A 23861-nucleotide genomic window follows, 5' to 3' on the forward strand; every position below is an offset into this window, starting at 1 on the left:
GATCATGGACATCGTGAAATACTGACGTGTAATTTTACGATTCCGGCCGCGAGGCCGGAGTAGAAGGGCTGGTTATCCATAATCGGAGAGGACGAACCGTTTTCAGATAACATGCCCGCTGTTTCATAGATCCAAGCGCCGCAAATGGACACAATTAAGTTCCGCTTTACGCTTCGTTCGCTTTTAATTGCCCGATGAATTTTCAACTACATGAATCTACCCACAAAGATATGAGAGAGTAAGAAAGAGAGAAAAGTGGCAACGAGAAAGAAGAGATCGCATTTCACAATGTCGTTTTATAGACGGTATAAATAATAAGCAGGCTCGTGACTTGAGAATTTTTTGATCAAGTAAATTCGGTATTTCCAACACACACACACACACACACAACTCCTACGCTAAATCTTAAAATCTCCCGATTACTCATGTAACGGTCGCTAGTCATTTGATAGTCGTGTCCCAACCAAGGAATTATTACCGTTACTACTATTATTATTGAATACATTATTGTAATATGTATATAATTATCCTGCCTACTGATAAAAAATAATTTAATGTGCATTAAAATTATTTCAACTTTCACAAATTATATTTTTAAGTGCAAAAAACGAATGGCATAAATAAATATCATTTTAAATTGATAGTGATATCGATACTGCTATTTCTTACGGCGCGCCGAATACTTTTAAAAGCATTTTTGCCTGAAATGTCTGCCTAATTAGAGCGCAGAAAATTAGTGCAAGATAACAGTTGACATCTAGAAAGTAAAATAATTGAAAAGTGTCGCGCGCACTTCGCGAAGAATGCGATGTAAAAATAAATTGAGTATCACGATTACCTGTTCAAGTGGCGTAAGACGCGTGTCAGATAAGAACTTCATAGCTGGCGAAGTCATTTCGTTCCGCAGCATGGAAACACGGTAAAAGTGCTGTTAGTGGTATCGAAAGCTGCGATAAAAAGAAAGCAAAAACGGAATCACTTTACTTGCTCTAACGATCCAGTTATATTTTAGATGCTTCAATATAAAAGACTCGTAATTTAATGCTCCACAATTAAAATAATAATATTCTATTTCAAATTTTACAATAATTTCTTATTAAAATTATTAATGCATGAAGCACTATCAAAATTTTTATATTAAATTTTGGATGCACTTTTGAAAAACAAAGTAGACATGTTCGTTACAGCATACGAGAAATATAGACTTATGTAAGACTGAAAAAGAGTTCTGCAATGAAGAATTTCGCAATCTCAAGTAAATGACCGAGGCTAATGATTTCCTATTTTCCCATTCGACGATAATCGCAGCGAATACTTCCTTCGCTTAAAATCGTTTCTCGTAAAATCCTCGGATATATCCCTGCGTGTGGGCCGCGACATGGTCCTGTCGCAACGCCCCCGCATTTTTGCACGCCGAGCTGTGATCACACGGTGAACGGAGGCCCCTTACACGCGTGTACGACCGCGTATCGACCTTTTCGCCCGAAATGGCAAGATCGAGGATATACCTTGAATCGAATTGATTAACACTTTGACTATCCATGCTTTGTCAAAGCGTTGATTTCGAAGAAATCTGTCAATTAGGGCCGTTCACGAATTTAATCTGCATTTCTAATTTTCTTCTTTTATGCTTATTGCGTTTTCAGACGCAAACTTTCAATTAATAAAAACAATATTAACATCCGTAATTTTTTATGAGTTATTTTATTTACACGAGTGTAATATAAATAATTTTTAAATAAACTAAGTACTATTTCAAAGTTTATAATATGCCATAGATTGTGATAATCAGACCTAAAAGTGTTAACTAGAGTAAATGAACACTCGATATAGAAATATTCTCGCAATGCTCATCTTTGGGCGTGTTTTCTTCGAGAAAGCGTATGAAAACGAGAGCTCGATTTATAAGTAGATACAGACGTACACAGTTGTCCGTAAGACAGACGTTGCCCACATATTTCTCGGGATTCAAGGGCGCCACCATACGCGCTGTGCAACAGTTTTAAAACGTCATTCACACCGACAAGACCCTCCCAACTAATCACCGGAGGAGTTAATGAGCGCGCGCCGATTTCCATCCTACCTAGTCGTGACCGATATTCTCTGCGTTCATCAGCGAAGAAACGCAACGATGACGACAATCGATGCCTTTTATATAGACTTTACGACTCGCATAAATAATCGAGTATTTCATATTTTTTTGCAGAAGTTTAAACAAATTTTTTTATAGCTATACAATCTTTTAATTATACTATTAAAATTTTTAATTTCTCGAGAAATAATGGCGTTCCTTAAGTGCGTTAAAAAAATTCTTCTTATCTTGTTAAAGAAATCTACGCTATATATCGAGAGGAAATGAAATAATCAAACCCTAAAATAAACATTTTCCTCAAATTTATCGACTTATATATATCATCACTCTCAGATGTATTTACAATAACTCATATTTATCTACCACTCGTCTGGCACACTTACATCTATCTACATTTATCGCATGACACCTACGCGTAAGGCAGAAAAATATTAGCGCATCGGAGAAGGCCGTCTTCTTTCTCGAACGCGTTATATATAAAAAACTGTTTTGATATGCAAAGAGTAGCTCAAGATCAGCTTAAGCATGACAGTGTGTCGGCGGATGATCCATTCTGTGCGTCATGTTTACCTCAATTTACAAGTTAATTGTTTCGAGAATATATCGAAACCGATGACAAATTTTTTTCGCCTCTCATTATATCATCGCGTCGCTCGCGCTATCATTGCTTATCCGCGACCTCGAAATACATCCGACGTGACGGATTGCGCCGGATCCGGGAACGACCGTTCGAGGCGCGCCGCGCGAAAGAAATGCTCTAATTGCATTTACCGCGAGCGACCCGTTAAGCATTTAGCGGTGCATGTCACAATTGTTCCCCCGACCCTCGCGTAATGTATAGCGGTGACTCACTTACGCCGCGTTCTCGTTTCACTGGAGAACAGCGATTCCTGCTCGTGCGTTCTGGCGCAACCCGAAAGTATCGCGAACATATTCCGATCAATATCGGAAACAAGCGTTACATATCGAAGTTCTTGAAAAATACTCAGAAAATAATTGTTTAATAATTAGTAAAAATATATAACTAACATCTCTTCACTTTCCTTATTTTATTGCTTAATTACTTCTTTATTTCTTTGCAGAAAGACTTTTGTTACGTTTTTTAATATAATATTTATATATATAATTCTGCTTAGTATTTTAAATTGAAAAATTTTTTAACGGCATTTTTATTTTTATTTTGATCTTTAAACCAGTGATAGGAGATCTTTAGAATTTTGACATTTATCTTAGATGTTTAAACGTCACTTAAGATATACTGTGATGATATACGAAAGTTCTAAAAACATACTATGTTGAGATATTTTATGGTTCCATCACATCTGGAACCATAAAAAGCAAAAGGATAATACTGAATTAATATCTTATGAGAGGCTTATAACGACTGCAATTCTGGTCGAACAAAAATACTCATTCTACCACCGTCTAACCGACAACTGCTTTTTGCTAGCAATGCCGTTATGCCGTTTATATAGCGAAAAACTTGGCGGCTGTCCGAGAAACGTAGTCGATGTATTTATTAGGAACATATCGCGTTCTCGAAAATGATCAAAGTCGAATAACGTGTTCGAGAGTTCGGTCTCTCATTTAATCGCAAAGGATTATCTATTAAAATTTTATACCCGTCAGTTAAATTTATTAGCCGTACACATCTTGAGTTGATTACAATCCTCTCAATCTTATTCCATTATTTTTGAATGAAGTGATTGCAAAACATGAAAATAAATAACATGGAGTTTAATCTTCTTAAAAACTAGATGATTCATCAAAATATATTATATCAAGCAATTTTATAAAAACACATTATGTCTAAATTTATATATTATTTTGCAAGTTTATTTATCGTGAGATTTTTATTTCACGGAGAACACAATATCATAATGGAAGCAGATAGAAGCTTGAAGCATCATTTGCGGTATTTTTCGTAGAACGTTCACCGATTCCTGTTCCGTTGTTTGCATTCATTTTAAAGCTGAATTATCTATTAATAGGATGAATCAATTATACAAGTAATATCTATTTCTAACTCTAAAATAAATGCAGATACTTTGTTATTGCGATAAATTAATCACGAAAATGCACTTTTCTATTAAATAAATTGAATGAAATCTGCACGAAAAAGAAATCTATTAGATTTATCACTCGCCGTTAGCAACAATTTTTTCACCTCGCTTTATCTTGTCATCACTTGCGTATCGATCCGATCGCTTTCAAGCAAAGTAACGTTACTGACGCCTACTCATAGGCTACGTAGGTGTCTAATTATGCAAATATATTTAATTTAATGATAGTTTTACAATGTATAAACTGCTTTATTAGTCTCGGTTATTCTAGGCGCCAATTGGTCGGCACATAAATACAGATAGCAGTACTGAACAGGGGTCGGTAAGCATTCCATGAAAAACGCCGGGATGATTACTCGTAGACTTCTCTCTGGTTAGTGAATCAGACTTCTCTCTGGTGGTCTTTACGTGAGGTCTGATGTTATCGAAAGCCGGCATTTCAGCGTTCTGCAAATCAGAACTCGCAATAATTGAATCGCATCCCGCGAACATGTAATCGATAATTCTCTACGTAATAGATTAAAACAAAAGAAACGTATCATATTTTTTGCAAAAGATAATTTTAAGTGGTAAAATAATTTAATCGTATTATGATTTTAAATTCTTAGTTCGAGATCCAACGCACACATTATTTTTTTTATTGAAAAAATAAATAAACGTTTTTTTATATTTTTTAAATATTTTGATCTTACATTTAATTTTCGTTTTTCAATATCTTTATAAAAAGTAAGCAATTGTAATTGAATTGCCTGAACTTTCAAAAGCTGCTGCAACAGTAGCATTGTATTTTCGGATATACTAAAAAATACCTGCAAACTAGATCATAAATCTAGTAATCGGATTTCATACCTATCGAAATCCGATTATATGACCTAAATCATGCATAATATTTGTTCGACCTATATGCGGTACTCAATTGAAATTGTTAATTGTTAATAGCCGCAAGTTATATCGGTGTTTTGAAGTCATTAAACCGATACGAGAAACAGAACTTTATCAATAATTGATTTACAGTAAAATTAACATTAAAATAAATAAACTGAAATAGATATTAATTAAATAAAAATATTTAGAAGATTTCTTGTGACGTTACTCGATTCTCTACGTCTATTGCACGAATATAAATATATATTAATACAACAAGCAATATTTTTACTTGAAATACAGAACTTTTCCAATTTTTTGTTTGTTTTATTTTTCTCTTGTGGCCTAAGATCTATGTTATCCTCTAGTTTCTTGAGGGAATACACAAATATGTCGGAAGTCTCTGAGATTACCATAATCTTGCTACTCGTGACAGCTGCAAACCGAGAAAGGACGAATTCTCCGGTGAGCAGCCATTGCCGACGCGAAGACAAACATTGACATTGAGCCGAGGCGTAATGATGTCACTCGCACGGAAGTGACATCATTTTGTCGGCTCTTTCGTCTGACCCACGAATAATTTGCAGCTCGTCCAGACTGACCTTTATTTAAATTGCACGTTCGATGTGCATGACGAATTTAGTGTGCATGCTAGATCTCGAATAAAAATGAATAATATACATTTACGCAAAAAATTAATGTAAACAATAACTGTATGTAAATGTAAACAATGTAATGTGAATATAATAATTCTACATCAATCCTTATAATGCAATTCTGACATATTGTAAACTCTGCAAAATTATGACATAAATTAGCAGTTGTTCGCACTTTGAATTTATCCGGAATCCGTTTTATGAACGTATTAAAAATAATTAGCAATCCGAAAAATGAGAATTTTCAGTATGCGATGCACGCGTGATATCACTCGCGATAAACCACAGTTGGCGCCATAAATTTATATGGTATCCATCTATAGTATTTTATAGTATTATTTATTTTTCATCCTTGAATTATAATATATGACCGAGGTTTTTACGGCTTCCGAATACAAAATCCGCATTTCTCTGCAATGCGATTCTGAATTTTCGATGCGGCTTTTCGTCCTGATTTCCGACAGATTCTACCCTGAATGGCGAGTCGCCAAACTTTCATACACAAGCTTACAATTTCCTCGTTCCCTCGTTTCTCCCAGTCGTTTTAATCACTGTCTCTCCCGAGGTTCGCTCGCAATGCGGCTGTAATGCACCGCTCGCTGCTAATGCAACGAACTTATTAAGTTACCCAACTCGGATTCTTAAGAATCGAATCATCAACAAGGAAGAATTTATTAACGCTGCACAGCGGTCGTTGATTGCCGACTCACACTAAATTAAATTTAACACGATCATGATTGCACGTGTGCTGTTGCCTGAGATAATGCCCGTTTCACTTGTGGTATGTTATGTTCTTTTTATTACTATCATTTAATTTTTTGTCTACAATCCCTGTGAATTTTAAATTGCTTCACTAAACGCACGACTCTGCGTCATTTGTGACTCATAACTTCAAAAATCGTTCCTGAAGTGTGCAGAATAAATATTGCAATAGTAAAAAAAGAGAATGTAATTTTATGGATATATCATTTCTATTCCACGTGAGTACATTCGATTTGACGATGCCTTTGATGCTAGAAAAATCCTTGATTCGTTGTGGGAGCAACTGCTATCGATCTGAAGGACTTCGCATCCTACATGCATTACTGCCAGTTGAGCTAAAATCTGGCCAATACAGTATATCGTAAGATCTTGGCATGATTAACCGTATTCCAAAAATTAGTTATAATTCTTTTATATACTTAGCTCTTTAAATTTACCGATACAGTCTAATTCTTATGTAATATTGCTTTTTAGCATACTATGTCGTGTTTAGTACACTAATTAGTAGTCTTATAATTTAGAAAAATATTTTATTATTTTATTTAATTATTGTGGAATTAATTGATTTGACAAGCGGCGCAATTTAATTGAAAAGAGGGAATTCCTGACCAATATATCTTCAACACGCATAAACGAGAATTGCGAGGACCAGAGGTCTTCCGACACTGACATTCCCAAACGATTGTGTCACGCGTACCGATAAACTCTCGCGCTTTGCATGTCGGTCCACCCTATATGCATCGACTGTCAGATCGTAGTCACACGCTCCCCGGTTACGTGTCAGAATGCGTCCTAAACGATAGTATTAAATTCGCGGCGTGTAATGTATGCGATCCGATGAAAGCAAACAATCGCTGAGCGCGTTTGTGAAAATTGTTAACACGATATCGTTATCAATCCAGTATTTTCTTGCGAATTGTATCATTTGATATATATAAGTAGAGATGCAATATGCTTTTAAAGTATATATATATACAAATACAACGCAGCATTGGATAATCTGAAAATTATTAATTTTTAATTGTTTTCTACGATCTCTCGTAAGAATATAAGCAGAAAAAAATGCGATACACATAAAAGCGAGCGAGACTTTAATAAAAATTTTTTTAATTCAAGAATTATTTATAAATAAAACTTTTTCTAATTATCTAAAGTAAATACCGAAGTGAAAAGCTTTGGTTTTACGGTAGATGAGTTCTTGAAAATTATCATTGGAATTTTTGCAAGTGGATGTGAAGAGAGATGTCCTATAATTAATTCGCGAACACGCATAAAGGTTCGCGTGTGTTCAACTAACCAATGTCCACGATCGGAATGCCGTGCCACTCGATCGCTATATTTAGATGCACGAGTTTTAATTAAGTATGTGACAACCCATCGTGTGTACGGTGACGGTACAACGGTAGAGAAACGATCGATATTCCTGATAGCCGATAATTCTAATAATTGTACAGCCGGATTTATGCTGAGGATTACATTCGGTTTCTCTGTGGTAAAAGTCGAATTAGCCCGTTGCAAATTAGCCCATCTATTATGTATTTTATCAAACAGTTATCTCTATTTATAGCCTTCTATTTAAACATTCCATTATCTATTTAATCATAAAAATCATTGACGTTGTTAATAATGAAGTGTGCATAAATTCGACTGTGCAATCATATATGACCGCTATACATTTTTAATGCCTCTGATTTATACACAATTATAATGGAATAATAAAATACAGAACAAGAACAATAATCAAATTATTAAATTTTAAAAGATAATTCACTTGCAGTTTGACGTGATAATTAAATCAATATCTGTTTCTACACATTGTTAAAAATAAAATTGTATAAAAATTTATTTTTAAATGTGGGGTCATAAGTTACTCAGTAAATTTTACGATCATCATGGGATCACATTAGACACATTACATGGTTCTAGAAAACGGACTCCGTTAAGTGGAGTTTAACGTCAGACGTCATGCGGTTTCAACGGCAAGATCGCCTCTCATTTCCCATTTATGTCATTACATATGCGATTCCACAAACCCCGAGAGATTACAGCTTCCCGTAATAAACATAGTGCAAGTAATTACTAGAAATCTTGATGCCGCGATGGCGCGTCACTATTCATGATTAACTTATTTCTAAATATGAAATTTATCTGTAAAATTTCCGTGTGATATTAAAAATAAATATTTTTCAGATATGAAAATGTTTATAGAAAAACAATTTTTAAATACAAAAATTGATTCGGTGTTATTCGATAAACACAAGTAAATAGATTAAAATTAAAACTTTTCATACTCTTTATCTTTCTTTCACTTTAGACACCTTTGTCTTCTGACGAATCATTTCTTATTATTTTATTATAATTTTATTTTGTAATAAAATAATAAGAAATAATGGCAATAATATATTTTATACCTTATTCATCATATCAAATTTTTAAATGTTATTGCGTTTCGTTTGCGTTATATAAAATCGTTCGTTCTATTGTAATGATCTCTGGGGAAATATACACCTTCCGCGGCCGCGTAAAATGTCATAAGAATCGCGCAAGTTACGTAAAAGTGAGATATCGAATACGCAATTTCAATCTAAATTGTGAACCTCGTAGATTTATTGCGACGGAAACAACGCGCGGGAGGATTAACTTTTAAGCTGCGACGCTCGACGGGAACATTTTCAGGGGCGGTAAGCCGGAGAAAGGATAGACGGAGTCATAATTCGTAAATTATGCAATGACAGCTAACGTGCTTGCCTACAGGGCAATTGACCTTTATTATGTTAAACGACGTGACCCTAACCGAGAACGATGGTCATGCTTGTCGTAAAATAATTTAATAACGTCTTCCGTGTTCCGATTTGTAAAACAAAACTGCGTAGCAGCTACTAAAATTCAGCATCATTCTATTATAAAAAAACTCCATAATAATTTTCGTATATCTTAATCAGAGATTAAAATGCTTTAATCATCGTTTTTAATTGTTGAATTTACTTTATAAAATTCTAAATGCAATATCTAATATATTATATTCTAAATTAAAAATAATGGAACGACCATTACAAGATTTATTTTTGTGGATTCTCATTTTTGTCATCTATATACTTCTGACAAATTGCTTGTAAAAATATAACGAACACTATCTAAACGCTTCTTTCTTAACTTTTAGTTGCGATTGTCAAAAGCATGACGCAAACCATGTCGACGTATTATTGTTTCCTCACGTAGTGCAAGATAGAAGAAATTTGCACCGACAAGAAGAATCTCGCACTAGGATAAAAATAAAATGTTAACTTACCAGTTAGATGATAGAACCAATTTGTTGTTTTTTTTTGTAAATTGTGCAAACGTACCTGTAACATAAATAGAGAAAGAAATTAATTAATCTATTAAGATGTTATAAACGCGTCTATTAAATATGTTATAAATAACATTAATTCATGGATTATTGTATAAATTATGAAATAAACTATACATTAAATACAAAACCAGAATTTATAAAAAAAAATTTACGGATAGTTTGATATTTATTACCACATTAACAAAAAAATTTCTATTTATAATTATTAGCATCTGTAGTCTAATAAAATGGCTTAGATATGTTTTAACCCAAAAAGTTAGACCACAGAGAACAGAATTATATTTTTTATGGAAAATTGAACATATATAATTATAGTTTGAATTAAAAAATTCTTCTTCTCTTGAAACGCTAGAAAATAAATATAGAATTGATAAAATAGATATAGAATTACTGTCTACTTGAAAGTCAAGTTGCTGCTTTGTATTACACGAGAAAGAGTTCTCAAAATATCTGTGAATTCACGAGAACTTCACGGTGCTTGGGCAAGCCGAATTTAAGCGTAGCGCATTCTCCCATGTCTCAAAATGAGACACAGGAAGATAGATAATCATTTGTGTGTTGCCAGCGACTGTTTCCGGCAAACATAGCGGCTGTAATTAAACGCGATATGCGACTTAACTTAAACGCGATACGGCGGAATGGTGTCGCATTTTTAGTGATTGCTAAGAAAAAAAGCTAACAGCAGTCATACATATCGTCAGGATGGATAGTTGAATTGTGCCCCAGATATACTCCACACACATTCAAAACAATTCTTATCAACGTTTACATGCATTTTTATAAATCTTTAGAAAAAAGAAAAATAATAATATTGTTATTAAAGAGTTAAGAATTAAGATCAATCAAGAAAGTTTATAATTTCAAATTTCACTCGAAAAGTGTAAACTTTTGTATTTTACAAAAAAAAATATATTCCAGAAATCATACATGTCCATAAATATATAAAGCTATATTTATGATGACGTAATTTATGTAACGTACAAGTTTTGTAGAAAAATACAAAGTATATTTTACTGTGTCTGACTCGTCATTAAGAAGCACAATAGCTGACGAGCCGTCAATTTTTATTACGCCGCGAGTGTGAAACACGTTGTTCTCCAAGTGTCGCGTGAATAACAACAGATAGGAACACAAACTCTTCTCTTGCCTCACTACTCGGCTAGAACAATGTGCGCGTAGGTTAAACTTATCAAGTTGTCTTGGCAATGCCGAGGAAGAGGATCTTCCTCTACAGCGAATGTCCGTGGGACGCGTGTTCCTAGATTTTCAATTTCAAATTGAAAAATATATGTCGACACGAGTTCTTAGACACAAGCAAAAGTGCAAAACAGCAAGATATACAATAAATATTTCAGTCTGTCATTAGACCATCTTTAATGTAACGAGAATATACGAAAACCTTGGCTCTTAATTCTCAATTCTCAATTTATAATTTTCAAAATAATTATTGTACATTTATATAAATTGTTACATTTGCAAATGTTGCAAAATTCTTATTAATTGATTAAATAAATTCTGATAGCAGAACAAATTTAAAAAAAAAACTAATTGTAAAATAGGTATACGAGAAGTCGTACTCTTAAAAATTGTTTCATATATGACATCTATTGAAACATAATATTTTTTTGGTTTTATCAGATTGTATAGTTTCTCGCCTCGTTTAACGTTATCATTTAACAAACACAGCGATCTTCAAGGATACACTCGACAGTTATTTCTAATTTCTACTCCCATCTTTAGTAAAGAAACATGATCTCCCTCAAGACAGGTCTTACACACAAGACCATGTCTGCTTTCAGGGCCACTGGAAGGGGAAAAGTAAAGGGGTAGATCAGAAGGGTGCAGCCTAGATAAGAGCACCCGAAGGGTGCGGTCGATTGTGCCGATGTCGAAGTTAATACCACGGAGGCTCACCTTTTCATAGTGGGCATCCTGTTCCGAAAGTTCAAAGCTGTTTAACCTAATAGCCAGCTGGACGCCAGTAAATTTAGAAACCCTTGTTAGGCTGTTGCCTTTAACCTTATAACGACGCGAAAATTGCGAGAATTTAATTTTAATAATAATGGAATTTTTTATGAAATTTTTTATGGAATTTTTTCAAACTCGATTTCTCGTTAATAATTTTTTCGTGGAAATCGTTATTTATTAGAACGTGCTTGATATTAAAAATTTTAATAATTAAACCGTAAATCAAAACTCACAATGCTCAAATCTTTTATGAGGAAATAGGATCAATTTGACAAATCCGATAATCGTTTCACCGTGAAAGAAGCTCGCTCGCGGTAATCTCACGTAGAAATACGCGGCGTTTAAAGCCAAGTACCTTACCGTTACGTGTCTGACGAGCGTTCACGGTAATTCGCTTCATCCGGATATTCCTTATATATGTCGTTACAATTTCGAGGGGACTGCAGCCTTCCATGCGGATTTCCGCCGAGGAATGCTCTTGTGTCGCATCAAACAATGCGTTACAAACGGCTTTTGCAATCTGAATTGGATGAACTGTATATTGAAATTATAGAGATTAACATTTTTTACAATCCCCGTATTTTAAAACTATTTTTTTAGACTGACTGCATTTAACGTAAACAAACGCAAATGTACCATTTCTCTTTTTTACATATTAAAAGTACTAATGGTCAAACATTTATTTCCGCACAAATTGCATAACTTTTGTTTATCGGAAATAACGAGACAGCAAAATCTGAACGAGTGTAAACTCAAATCGTAAAATTATACGTAAATCAAACAAAATTGCCGTTCGTTCGATTCGATATTAATCTATCACTGTTAAGGTAATCAGCCAATTAATCTGTTTGCATCGCATACATTTTTTTATATTTTGCTTCTTTTCAATCATATCGCACAATTACGTTCCGTTTGAAACGCAAAAACGCTTACGACAACAATGCTATGTGTGTTCGCTAATAACACAAACAGACATTCACGAAAAGAACTCGATTTACTGCGATAAATAATCGGAATCATCGCTTCGTTGCTGTTTAATCACGGAGCGTGACTCATATCGTTTGCGCACTTTACTCTGTTTACACGGTCCATGCAAATTGCGAGTTATTATTTTCTCGCCGCTTGTCATTGCGCAAGGCTAATACCGACATAATTAGCGAAAATATGAAGGACTATTATTGAAAATAACTAATTGTGAAACTGACAAAATCCACCTTCGCAAATAATGTATTAATTAAAAGAGGCTATAAATGATATGGTATATTTAATTTGATCAAGGTTCTCCAAGCTGGAAATACATTGCACATTAAAATAAAACGAGTTGTATTATTTGCTATACGAATTATGATTTGTCTGCATTATTATCACGCCGAACACATCTTGATTTAACATAATACGATGTATTATATTCGTTCTACTTCGTTTATGAAATTCGAGGCTGAAACGCGAGGCTTTAATTACGATCCTTTCTCAGCATTAGGTAAATGTCCCTCGGGAATTTCACATAAGTTTCAGAGGATTGCAAACTATCGACAGTCACGCGATCTTAACTGACTGCCTTTTGCACGATAATAACTCTTACCCACTTCTTTTGAAAATCACGAATTGTTAATTCCGCGCATCACAAATATGAACAGTTTAAACAAATTTTGATTTAAAAAAATAACGTATCACGATACGTGCATTAGAAAATCAGATATATTTTTTTATCTTCTTATAGAAATCTATAGCTTTGAAGAACAATAATTGCTAATAAACTCGTAATAAAAAATTCGGAGATTTGTACAATGCCAAATGCAGCCTTCACACAAGAATAAATCTCGTTAAGGTGGAACTGTCACTCCCTATTTCCTGTTTATAGCGTTGCGTATCACAAGCTCATTCTGGGCGTTGATTGCGATCTGTATGAATGAGAAAACAGCGGCTCGAAGTGGCGCAATGCGCGGGAAACGTCGAATCATGGTATATGAGCTTCGTGAGGAAACGTGATTTATCACCGATATTTACCGCGATGCCAGTAGCGATAGTTGCGTGTTTGTATATCGTGTATGTGTCGCAGCCGGCAACTGAAATTTCCATTTGATTACGGCAACGCGCTTCGAAAAACGTTGAATTTCCCTAATTGCCTAACTGCAATAATATACGCAAATAGCAGCCGTCCGGCATAATAAATATTTTATGCCGTTTAAAATACAATTACCTCCGATATATTCGCACGACAGACGATGCGTAACGATAAATGACAATAAAAAAAAGATGATGACGCTACCGTACGCCTTGGAGTGAGCACCGCAAACGCGCGCTAAGCACCGATAATTGGCGTCTAACCGTCTATCCACTGTTTATGAAGAACTGGTTTCCTCGCAAATGACGTTTCTTTCTCACGTGTCGAGATAATCGTCGATACTAAGTTTCCCTTAAAGCGGAAAAGAGCACCGGTGAGGCGTGAAGAAAAGCTATTTACTCATATTCATTTGCATGAGTAATTCCGAGCTACCGTAATGCGATGCACCATAATCATATATTGTAATACCTAATATGAAAATGAGCATTTCACATGGCGCTTAAATGTAGAAGAATGCAAAAACACGCGGCGTGGCGCGGATTACCCCACTTTCCCTCTTGCGATTATTACGAGGTCATATCGCCGCGGAAGATCGTCTCGCGATACGTCATCATCCGCGACCGAGTGCACTCGATTTCTTTTCCAGATGCATCACGAAACGTGATCCCGATAACTGATAGGTTGCTGCGGATTAGCGCAGAAAAATATATAAAAAATAACATCTATATTCAAATAAATACGTACGATTTTATCAAATAAATTTGATAAAGCTCTTGGAGTTATAAAACAACTTTTATGTATATTAAATTAAATTTGAGAAATAACACTGACAATCTATAATTATAGATGTTGTATATAATATTTTTAATTTGAAATATATTATATATAATGACATGAATATAATATATTAATATTGTCTCTTCTATATTGTTATATAATATACAAATTCTCTTTCTTCATAGAATTCTTCTTAGATAACAATGAAAGTATATAAGAATTTGTAAGGATTGCAGTGCGAGAACTTTATTACTACAATAAAAGAATGCAGAAAACAGCAATAACCGCATCATTTTTCTTCGCAGACGAAATGCGAGGAAAATGTTACTCCACGTGTCGATCGCGTGTGCGAAATTCACGCGTCACTTTACAAGCTTGAGTAAACGATAATAATTGGTCTAATTGCAGTGCGGCATGTGCGTCTCGTCGATGATGTGTAATTTGTGACTCGTCTTTTACCGTAAATCGTGTAACTTTCGGGAAATTAAGACAACCGCAATATTCAAGAAGAAATTAAAAGCAAAATAACTGAAAAATTCTCAATAATTGATTATTTGATACAAAAAAACAAAAACTATAGAAATTTTCATTTAAATATGTAAAATTATTAGAAGAAGAATTAAAAGGAAAAGAAAATACTATATTCAAGATGTGATAAAATCGCGATATTTGCCCACTTTTCGTGTTTTTGCTCCGTTTCGCAAACTGATTGCAAACCGGCTTTACGATCACACATATTGTATCGATCGAAATGATTCTGGATCACATCGTTAGCCATAATCGTTAGCTTTCGTTCTGCCAGTTGAAAAGGGATTTTATGATCGTGCTAATCAACGACGGCAGCGCACTTGTTTTTCGACAATGTTCACGCTGCCGCTCGTAAAAGTCTACTACGTAATAAAACCGAAAAAGTTCTCGACACTTTAAAAAAAATACTTGTACACGAAAGCTTTCACTCAAGTTTTAAAATATTGATAATTATTAATATGATTTATAATTATCAATAAGAGGAATGATTAAATAGACATATAAATTAATGATGATTAAAACCTACACATAGTGCAATTATTTCCGAAACTTTTAATTATGTACCGAAATATAAATTAATGACGCGTGAATATTGAGGCCAACATTTCAAGGTATTAAGCATCATGTTTTCCAATATTGAAAATAATAATTCAATATTACCTAATTATCGAGAAATGGAATTGTACATAACGAATGTAATTAAAACTATTTTAATGTCGTAGAATTGCGAGAAGGAAATGATAAAAGACGATTACGAAACAGGACGAATCCGTGGAAGCTACCATGTAATTATTGCCTTTTTGCAATTAATTGCAATCAACAATCATGTTAACAAATCAAGAAACTACGGAAAACATCAATAATAACACGTGCCGCAAAACTTTAACGAAGCCTTAATTTCTTAGAATTAATAAGGATTCGATTAATTAAGTTTGATGTTTAAAAACTAAAAAGTAGTAAAAATAAATAAAAGAAGCCCGATTCATCTTATGCGTTCTTCGGTAAGACGAAATCGATTCTTACTATTTCTGTACATCTTCCATCGTACCTAAGAGGAGAATAGTATATGGTATAATCAGTACACGTGTAAAATTAGCCGAGAAACCGTTTTTACCGAATTATTCACATCGCTAATCGCAGAAACGTCCCGATCGAGCACAGTGAAACGACGCCGAGGCGTCGAAGAGCTGCGCGAGGAATGCTAATGATCGTATGAATCGGCGTGCTCTCTCTTAGGAAAAAAAGTCCCTTTCCAATTAGCACAATCCCATAACGGCGAAACTGGATACCCTCATATAGCCAGGGCGGCGTACACACGCTCGTGGAACTGGGTTGGTCCAACGTCATCGCTCATACGACCATCACCGTCTCTCTAAAGAAGGCCAAAAAATGCCGAGGACAATAAACCTGTCTTGTTTAGCCCCGCTCGTGCACCGGAGACGACGGCGAAATTTCAAAGTACGGCATCGATATGATAAAACAGCGATCGGTTAATTCGATTGAAATTAATATGCTCAGTTACGACGCATTCGATTCAGCATAAATCTTTTTTTTTTTTCGCTACTGCGCTGTCGCATGCGTTTCTCGCGTCATTGTTAAAACTATCCGCCAACTGAGATTTATTCTGAATTTATAATTTCGTTGTGCGTGATAAATGTATTCCATGCATCGCAATTATAGTACGTGAGCAATACAACGTAATATTATATATTAAAAAATGTAATATATGATACACAGAAAAAGAGAGAGAGAATTGACGCTTTTTTTCTTTAAAAAAAAAATTTTATAGAAATATATTAATGTTTTATATCTATCTATATCAGTCTTTTGGCTGTAACAATATTTGATTATCATTTTTAATTAATCGTGTCTGAATCGAAGAAAGGTTAACGACGGACGTGGCAATTCTGAATGAGCCTTTACTTCTATCGCCTAGATATCGCGTTACATCAGTGCACCGGCCTCGACGTGCGTTAAGACACTTAATTACACGTTACGTTCAACCCACACGCACGCACACGCCAACAGTTTACCGAATGATAATGCTTTCCGCCGCTGGCCACCTTGAGGGACAAACCGAAGGAAAGTGGGTGAACTCGGCTCGATTTTGCGGCGAGAAACCGACATGCTGTTCGCTCCACCTGTCCCGTTTGTCCTTTCCCGCCCACAGCTAGATCTTGCGTTGCGAGTTAAGATTAACAAAGATTCACGTCGAATTCGGGTTTGTCCGCGAAAAAAACTAAAAATGTTGTAACGGTGTAATAAATACGTTTTCAAGAATCGTATTAGAAAATGTAGTACAGTAAAAAATAAAGTACATTTATCTTTGTTGCCCGTGCGATCCTATCTTTGCGATTCTTAATCACGACGTATAAATAAATGCGTGCACATGTAATGGAGATAAAAACACTTAATAATAACGATGCGATAGTGACATTTCAGCAAACACGAGAGACTTAAAACTTCGTAAATACGTCATCATCGATCAGAAACGAGTTTTATTTGTCATATTCTATGAAGTTATACACGGTATGCAAGGTCGCAGATGTAATCTAAGCACGATCGATGCTCCAGTAGAAAAGAGCATCGTGCCATTTTGCCAAATGAGCCGACCAAAATCAGACATTCTTGCATAATAAGTCATTCATCAGAGTATAAACAGAGTATGACCGATGGGAGTACTTTATGATAACGTTGAAAATTTTACCAGATTAAAGTTTCTAACACACGATTATAATTCCTTCTTTAATTGCAACCATCAAAGCGAAGTAAATCACCAACATTTTTCTACCAAGTACATAATTTTCACATTTTTTGCTTTTTTAAATATTATTTTTAGATTACTTGTTCCGACACAATGAGACAACGTCTATGAAAATAGTTCGTTTGAAATTAAAGATGCATAAAATATCAGTGCGATAGAATGTGTACAGATCCCGGCACTATCCCGATAATTAACACCGCTAAAAATTTTGCTTCTTTTTCGATAGCGATAGAACAATCCGGTTCAAGGACGTTGCAGGTACTAGATTACGTAGGCCACGGTCATCGTGATCGTATTGCACACGTGTGACATTACGTACCTTATACAAACTCGGATCGCATCGATTCGATCTATTAGACACGAACCTTCAGTGAGAATCGCGCAGCGGCCATGGAAAAATACGCGCGCAGGGAATGTTTCGATCTTATATGTACTCGTACATACGTTCTGATAGTTCTAAATGCATGTTTTAAAATGTTTTCAACACGAATCACTGTTTGTACCTTATCTACTTTATTTTACTTATATGTGTGTTGCGTGTAAATTTGCCGATGTGAAAAAATACGTCTCGTATTGTTGCCTTGTTTGCAAACAAAAGTGATCTTGTGTTTCGAAGTACGTATTTGAATCTCATAGACATATTGTCATTGAGTTTTCGCGTATAACGTTGCAGCAAATTGCTTATTTTCATTCAACAATTTATAAGGCACAAAAATGACATTTTTCATTCGGCAAATGTCAAAGAATAATAAAATTTAAATAATTTGATTCTGAACAAACTGAAATAAATGCGCAGCTATAGGTTAGCTAAATATACAATTGCGTGCAAACAAACGCGCGATCAATAAAAGTAGTATGCTAAACCATACGGTTAGCTAGAGAAAATTGCAAGAGACCCTGGTAATAAAACTGGTAGTAAAACCTAATAGTTAACTAATCATTTTGGCATAAAATACCTATGTGCATTTGAACGACTCTTGTATGCTAATACATTTTTTTAATAGAATGGAAAGTTATTCAAATAACAGTTTATTGTCTAATGGGTTTTCACTAATCGTATAAATCATAAAAAGAAACTTTGAAATATTTTTATTAAGGAATAAATTTAGTATACCACAAAAAATGTCTTAAACATTTGACCATTCAGCCGCAAATCGAAGGATTATAGAAACTTTTGAAAAACCCATAAGACAAGTTAAGACAAGTTAAGAATAAAAGAAAATTAAGCTCTTGTGAGTTTTCAAGACGAGCTAACCTTGATGTCGAAAGCCTCGACGGGAGTCCGTTGCACACCGTTCATTTTTCGATTAGCTGGTGTTCCCGATATTCGATTAATTCACAATCTTTCACGTAGTTTTGTTCATGCAGTTCCTTATAAAAAATTCACTTCGACCGTGGACGACAAAAGAATACGCTTTTAACTGCACTTTTCACTACGCGACCGAGAGTTTGCGTTTCGAATATTGATGAACTCCATGTTGATTTTCATTGTATCACGAAATTTAAGAGTTCACCCACACGCGTATTCACTCATAAATTTTGCGGATCTGTACACGCAAATATTACACAAACACTCGAAATTCACAACCGGTAAAATGCAATTTAATTAACCGCACAAAGTATCTATTAATATTAGCATTAGTTCAATATTAAATTGTTTCCGTCTAGATCGAAAATGTTGAAAGATAGAAACAGCTTTGACAAACAATGATTGGATGATTTCGACGAAAAAACACGGGCCAACTCGCGGTTTATTCGATTACTTATTGCCGACTGACATCGTGCGACATTTAAGCGAGGAACGCATGTTTCCGTCTGCAAGACGCGAGTTTTGAAACAAGGTGTCTCGAGATCACGCATGCGTGCCGCGATGTTCGCGAGCACGTGTTATCTGAACATGCGCTCCTTTCTGCTGACTTGAAGGAATTATTTTGGAAGAAAGAGCGAAAGATATGAAAGAAATATATATCTGCATTAAATATAGCTATAGCTATATTAAAACAAATGACTTGTTATATTTTCCGTTCGTTAACTATTCTTAGAACACAATTTTTTCCGATTATGCTTCCATATCTCATTAAAAAATAAAGTAGTGTTAAACTTTAAAATCTTTTTTTCTCAATATATCGTTGTATTACGCATTATAATTAAATATAATTATTTTAAAGCTTAATGTCAAGAAAGCCCTTTCCTCAATAATTCAATAATAATAATAATAATAAATCTCGCGTATTCAGCGATATTAAAATCAATTTTGACAGAAAAGTTAAATTATGATTCTTTAATACGTGTTTTTGCGAAAAGAGAGAGTTTAATATTTACTAATCGTTATTATAGCAAACCGCTATCGGAAAATACATTAACGATAATTTTTTGTTGTTGTCAACTCTTCCCAAGAACACTTTTAAATCGTTATCACGAAATGCGCTTGTATGCTCCACAATTTTTATCTGTTCGTAAAACCATGATGTCATCGTTGATACATCATGGACAAAACATTTTATGTAAAACAATTAATGTTACCAGCGCTTAAATCGAATTGTCTCTATTGTCACAATTGTACAAAACTACTCATTTTTCCAATATAATGAAATTAATGTCCTCATTATTATCACCAAAAAGAAAAATAAATAACGTGAACAAAAATTAATCTAACAGAAAATAATTGCATAAACACTATCAAAACAATATTTCTCTCATATGTCAAATATTTTCAAAGATCTAATAGACATCGGCATTGTAGTGTACGTAAAAAAAGCGCGAGACGTCGCGTTTAAAGCGTTCGAAAGCGCGAGATAACTCATCCGCGAGTACGCAAGAAAGTGTTAATGAGAAAATTCTGAAAGAAGAAGTTCCCGGCGCGAAAGACTTCAAGAAAGACACGCTCTCGGATGCGTCGGCTGCTCGAAAACCCGTCGATGTATCCAATGTCTGAGGGGGAGTACAAAACAGGTTTAAGAACGCTGCGGCTGACCGAACTTCAAATCCGCTCTTCTACGGCCGACGTCGGAAACGGCGCTTTAAAATCAATTCGCTCGTTTTGCAAGGTTTCATTAAGGAATTCAAACTATTTCGATGAGTTCGAATGTCGATCGTAAAGAAGCGAGAGTAATTTTAAATTATACCAACAAACAGAAGATGATTCTAATCGCGGTTTGAGTTAATATAACTTTAGTTAGAAAATTACATTAATAATTTCAGTGAATCAAATTCTGATGTTATACAAGTAGGATATTCTATAAAATAAAATACAAAAATATGTATGTAAGGTGAGAAAAATGTATGCTCTACGCCAATTATTGCAAATCAATGCAGATTACTTTCGTACTTTGACAGTGTAGAAATATGAACTCACCGAAATTATACCGGTTTCAATTCACGATTTCTAACATACAAGTAACGCGAATAAGACTATCATGCGTGACGGTGTTCTGTATGACCCACGCAACAGTTGTGTATTGTGAAAATAATCGTATGGAATTCCAGAAGGGACAGCCGTTGAAAAGAGATATTCACTATGCAATTTTTGCACTTGTCGCGAAGTAGAAAGATTTAAAAGATTTTTTTAAATGTAGCTTGTGTTATAAACGCACATTTTTTTTCGCGAAAGCAATGTTAAATTGTAGAAGTAAAACAGAGTACTTGATTATAAAAATAATCAATAACTGACCAAATCAGAAAGTGATTCATTTTTTATCGAGATTTAATGAGTGATAAAGAAGGAAAGAAAGAGAGAGAAAGAAAGAAATTTGCGTGTCGTTTTTTGCATTGCATGGGCAGCAATATTTTTTTAAAATAGCTCTTTTTTTGAAGTTTATTTTGTGACAGGTCTCACTCACTTTCGCATAATATCAATACCAAATATCCTCCATATAGAAAAACAAATTTCCATTTCGCTTTGTAAAGCGGATCACATTGTCGATCACGCGAGATCGAAATCGTAGTTTTGTGCTCCGAAATGACGCTATGCAGGTCCTTCCGCAGGACCCTCGGATTTAGGGATTCGCCCCGGTGGGGAATCTGAATAGGATTCGCAGTGTTCTTTCTTAACCGTGCAAAGAGGAAATAAAGCCGGCGGAAAAAGCAACAAATATCTGGGCGATTTTGTCAGAAGACGATCTAGGTGCACTCGCGGGCACGCTGAAATGCACGGCGCCGTGGCACGTGGCACGTCGTCGCATGTCCCAGCTCTCTTTTTCTCTCTTTCTCTCTTTCTCGATCGCAGGACCAACCGCTCACTCGCGTGCGGTGGCAGCGGGAACGCGTGCAGCAGCGGCCGGCGTTCGGGCGCTCCGCGTCGCGACTGCCGGCACACAGCGCGGCTAAGAAGCCATACGATGACCTCATCCACGCCGGCTGTGCTCTCCTCCTGCCCGTGTCACTACGCTACTAGCCATTCTGAAAACGTGGCCGACGCCGACGCCGACGCCGTCGTCTCCTGCAGGTTGCCACGCGCCGCGATACCACTTATCTACCGTCGCGAGGAATATCGCGAAACGGATGTGCAAGGGATTGCATTGCCATAAAGTTAGAAAATATTTGAAAAGATAAAATACTTTAAAAATATAGCAAAGAGAGATATTTAATAAATACAATATCGCGAATCTTTAATTTGTTCGCTATTCTGTATTTATTTCTTATAAAAGTATATAGCGCGTTCCGGATTCGAAATACTTTAGAAAACAAAATTTTATAAATAGTACTAACATAAATAGACTGTTGACTAGGAGGATAGTAATCAATTTACAAATTTCTGAATATCATTAAACGAAATCGATATATCTTATTAAGTAAATAGTTTCCAGTAAGCAAAAGTATACAAAATATCTTCTACCAAGCGCATCTTCTTTAAGTGGCGCAAATTCTTTATCGAATTTAATTTAAGAAATTTTATAACATTATATAATCAATTAAAGATAATAATTTCAAATAATTTCCTGCTTATATAAACTTACTATTTTCTCCTCATTTACATATTTATTTTAACGAATTTTCATCAAGACTTTTCATCAGAACTTAATTCTTTATAACAAAATACTGTGATTGTAATTATAAGTGCCTCTAAGAATCATATCTCTCAAGTGCCTCAATATCATACTTTGTTCATGATAAAGAAGTTTAGCATATTGCAATTATTGTCTTCCAATGCTTTTTGACGATCTTAATGTATCACATGTGAGACTTTCGTATAAATTTTATAACTAAATAATACAATTGCATTAAGAATGCAATTGCTAAATAACTGCATTTGTTCTGTCATTATTCATGTTTTAATTACTTACTAAAACATGATTTCCCAAATTAAGATTAATATTTAATTTTAACTCAATAATTTCAGCTTAGTAGCTTTCAAAAATTGTGGTTAGGTTAGATTACGATTTAATTAAGATTTTTCATATTATGATATGCAATAGCGTTTCGCCAATGTGCAAAGTATGCAAAATCAAAAAATGTCTGTCAGCATTCAAATATTGCAAGAAACATAATAAATATAACTAATTGCAGAATAAATGCACATACCTGAGAACAATTATGTGCCGAATAACGCATTTTGGCAAAACATTAACTTGAAATATGTGAAGAGGATTTCACACGAAAACAGATTGTCGATACCGGTATCGCAATATTAGCACATAATAATAACGATTGTATGCAGTTAAAACATAACAAACGTCCAACACTTTACGAAAAACTTGCAATAATTTGTCGCGCACAACGAGAATCACTTTTCGACAGTAACAATCACGAGAAGTAAGCAGAGCAATTTTTGAATACGACTTCGCGAGCAAGTGTGCATTGTAACGCACTGTAGCGACACGTTCCGCAACTAAATGCAATTAAATCTGTCGATATTGCAGTTCTCGCAATAATGATCTAAGACTGTGGTTTACATAATGCTTCGAAGTATTTGTAGCATCAAATGGACCGCTAATTGCATATTTCATAATACAATTAAATGTTTAGTTGCAT

At 34.8% G+C, this 23861-nt stretch overlaps 1 protein-coding gene across 3 annotated transcripts in view; it reads right to left on the bottom strand.

The window, feature by feature from the left end:
• The window catches only part of Lmpt (Limpet), a 104314-nt gene extending 80858 nt beyond the window's left edge, over positions 1-23456 (bottom strand). The window contains exon 1 of one of the 3 annotated variants that reach the window (XM_012360507.2): positions 23412-23456. In XM_012360507.2, the coding sequence (XP_012215930.2) occupies positions 23412-23441 (30 nt within the window). In that variant the 5' untranslated portion in view covers positions 23442-23456. Of the gene's footprint in view, positions 1-838; positions 911-19146; positions 19642-23411 lie in introns of those variants that run through there. The other 2 variants (XM_012360506.2, XM_012360504.2) reach the window with 2 other exon arrangements.
• Between the last annotated feature and the right edge of the window lie 405 nt (positions 23457-23861).

The sequence above is a fragment of the Linepithema humile genome, chromosome 7 (assembly GCF_040581485.1).
Source record: "Linepithema humile isolate Giens D197 chromosome 7, Lhum_UNIL_v1.0, whole genome shotgun sequence".
Classification (NCBI taxonomy): Eukaryota; Metazoa; Arthropoda; class Insecta; order Hymenoptera; family Formicidae; genus Linepithema; species Linepithema humile.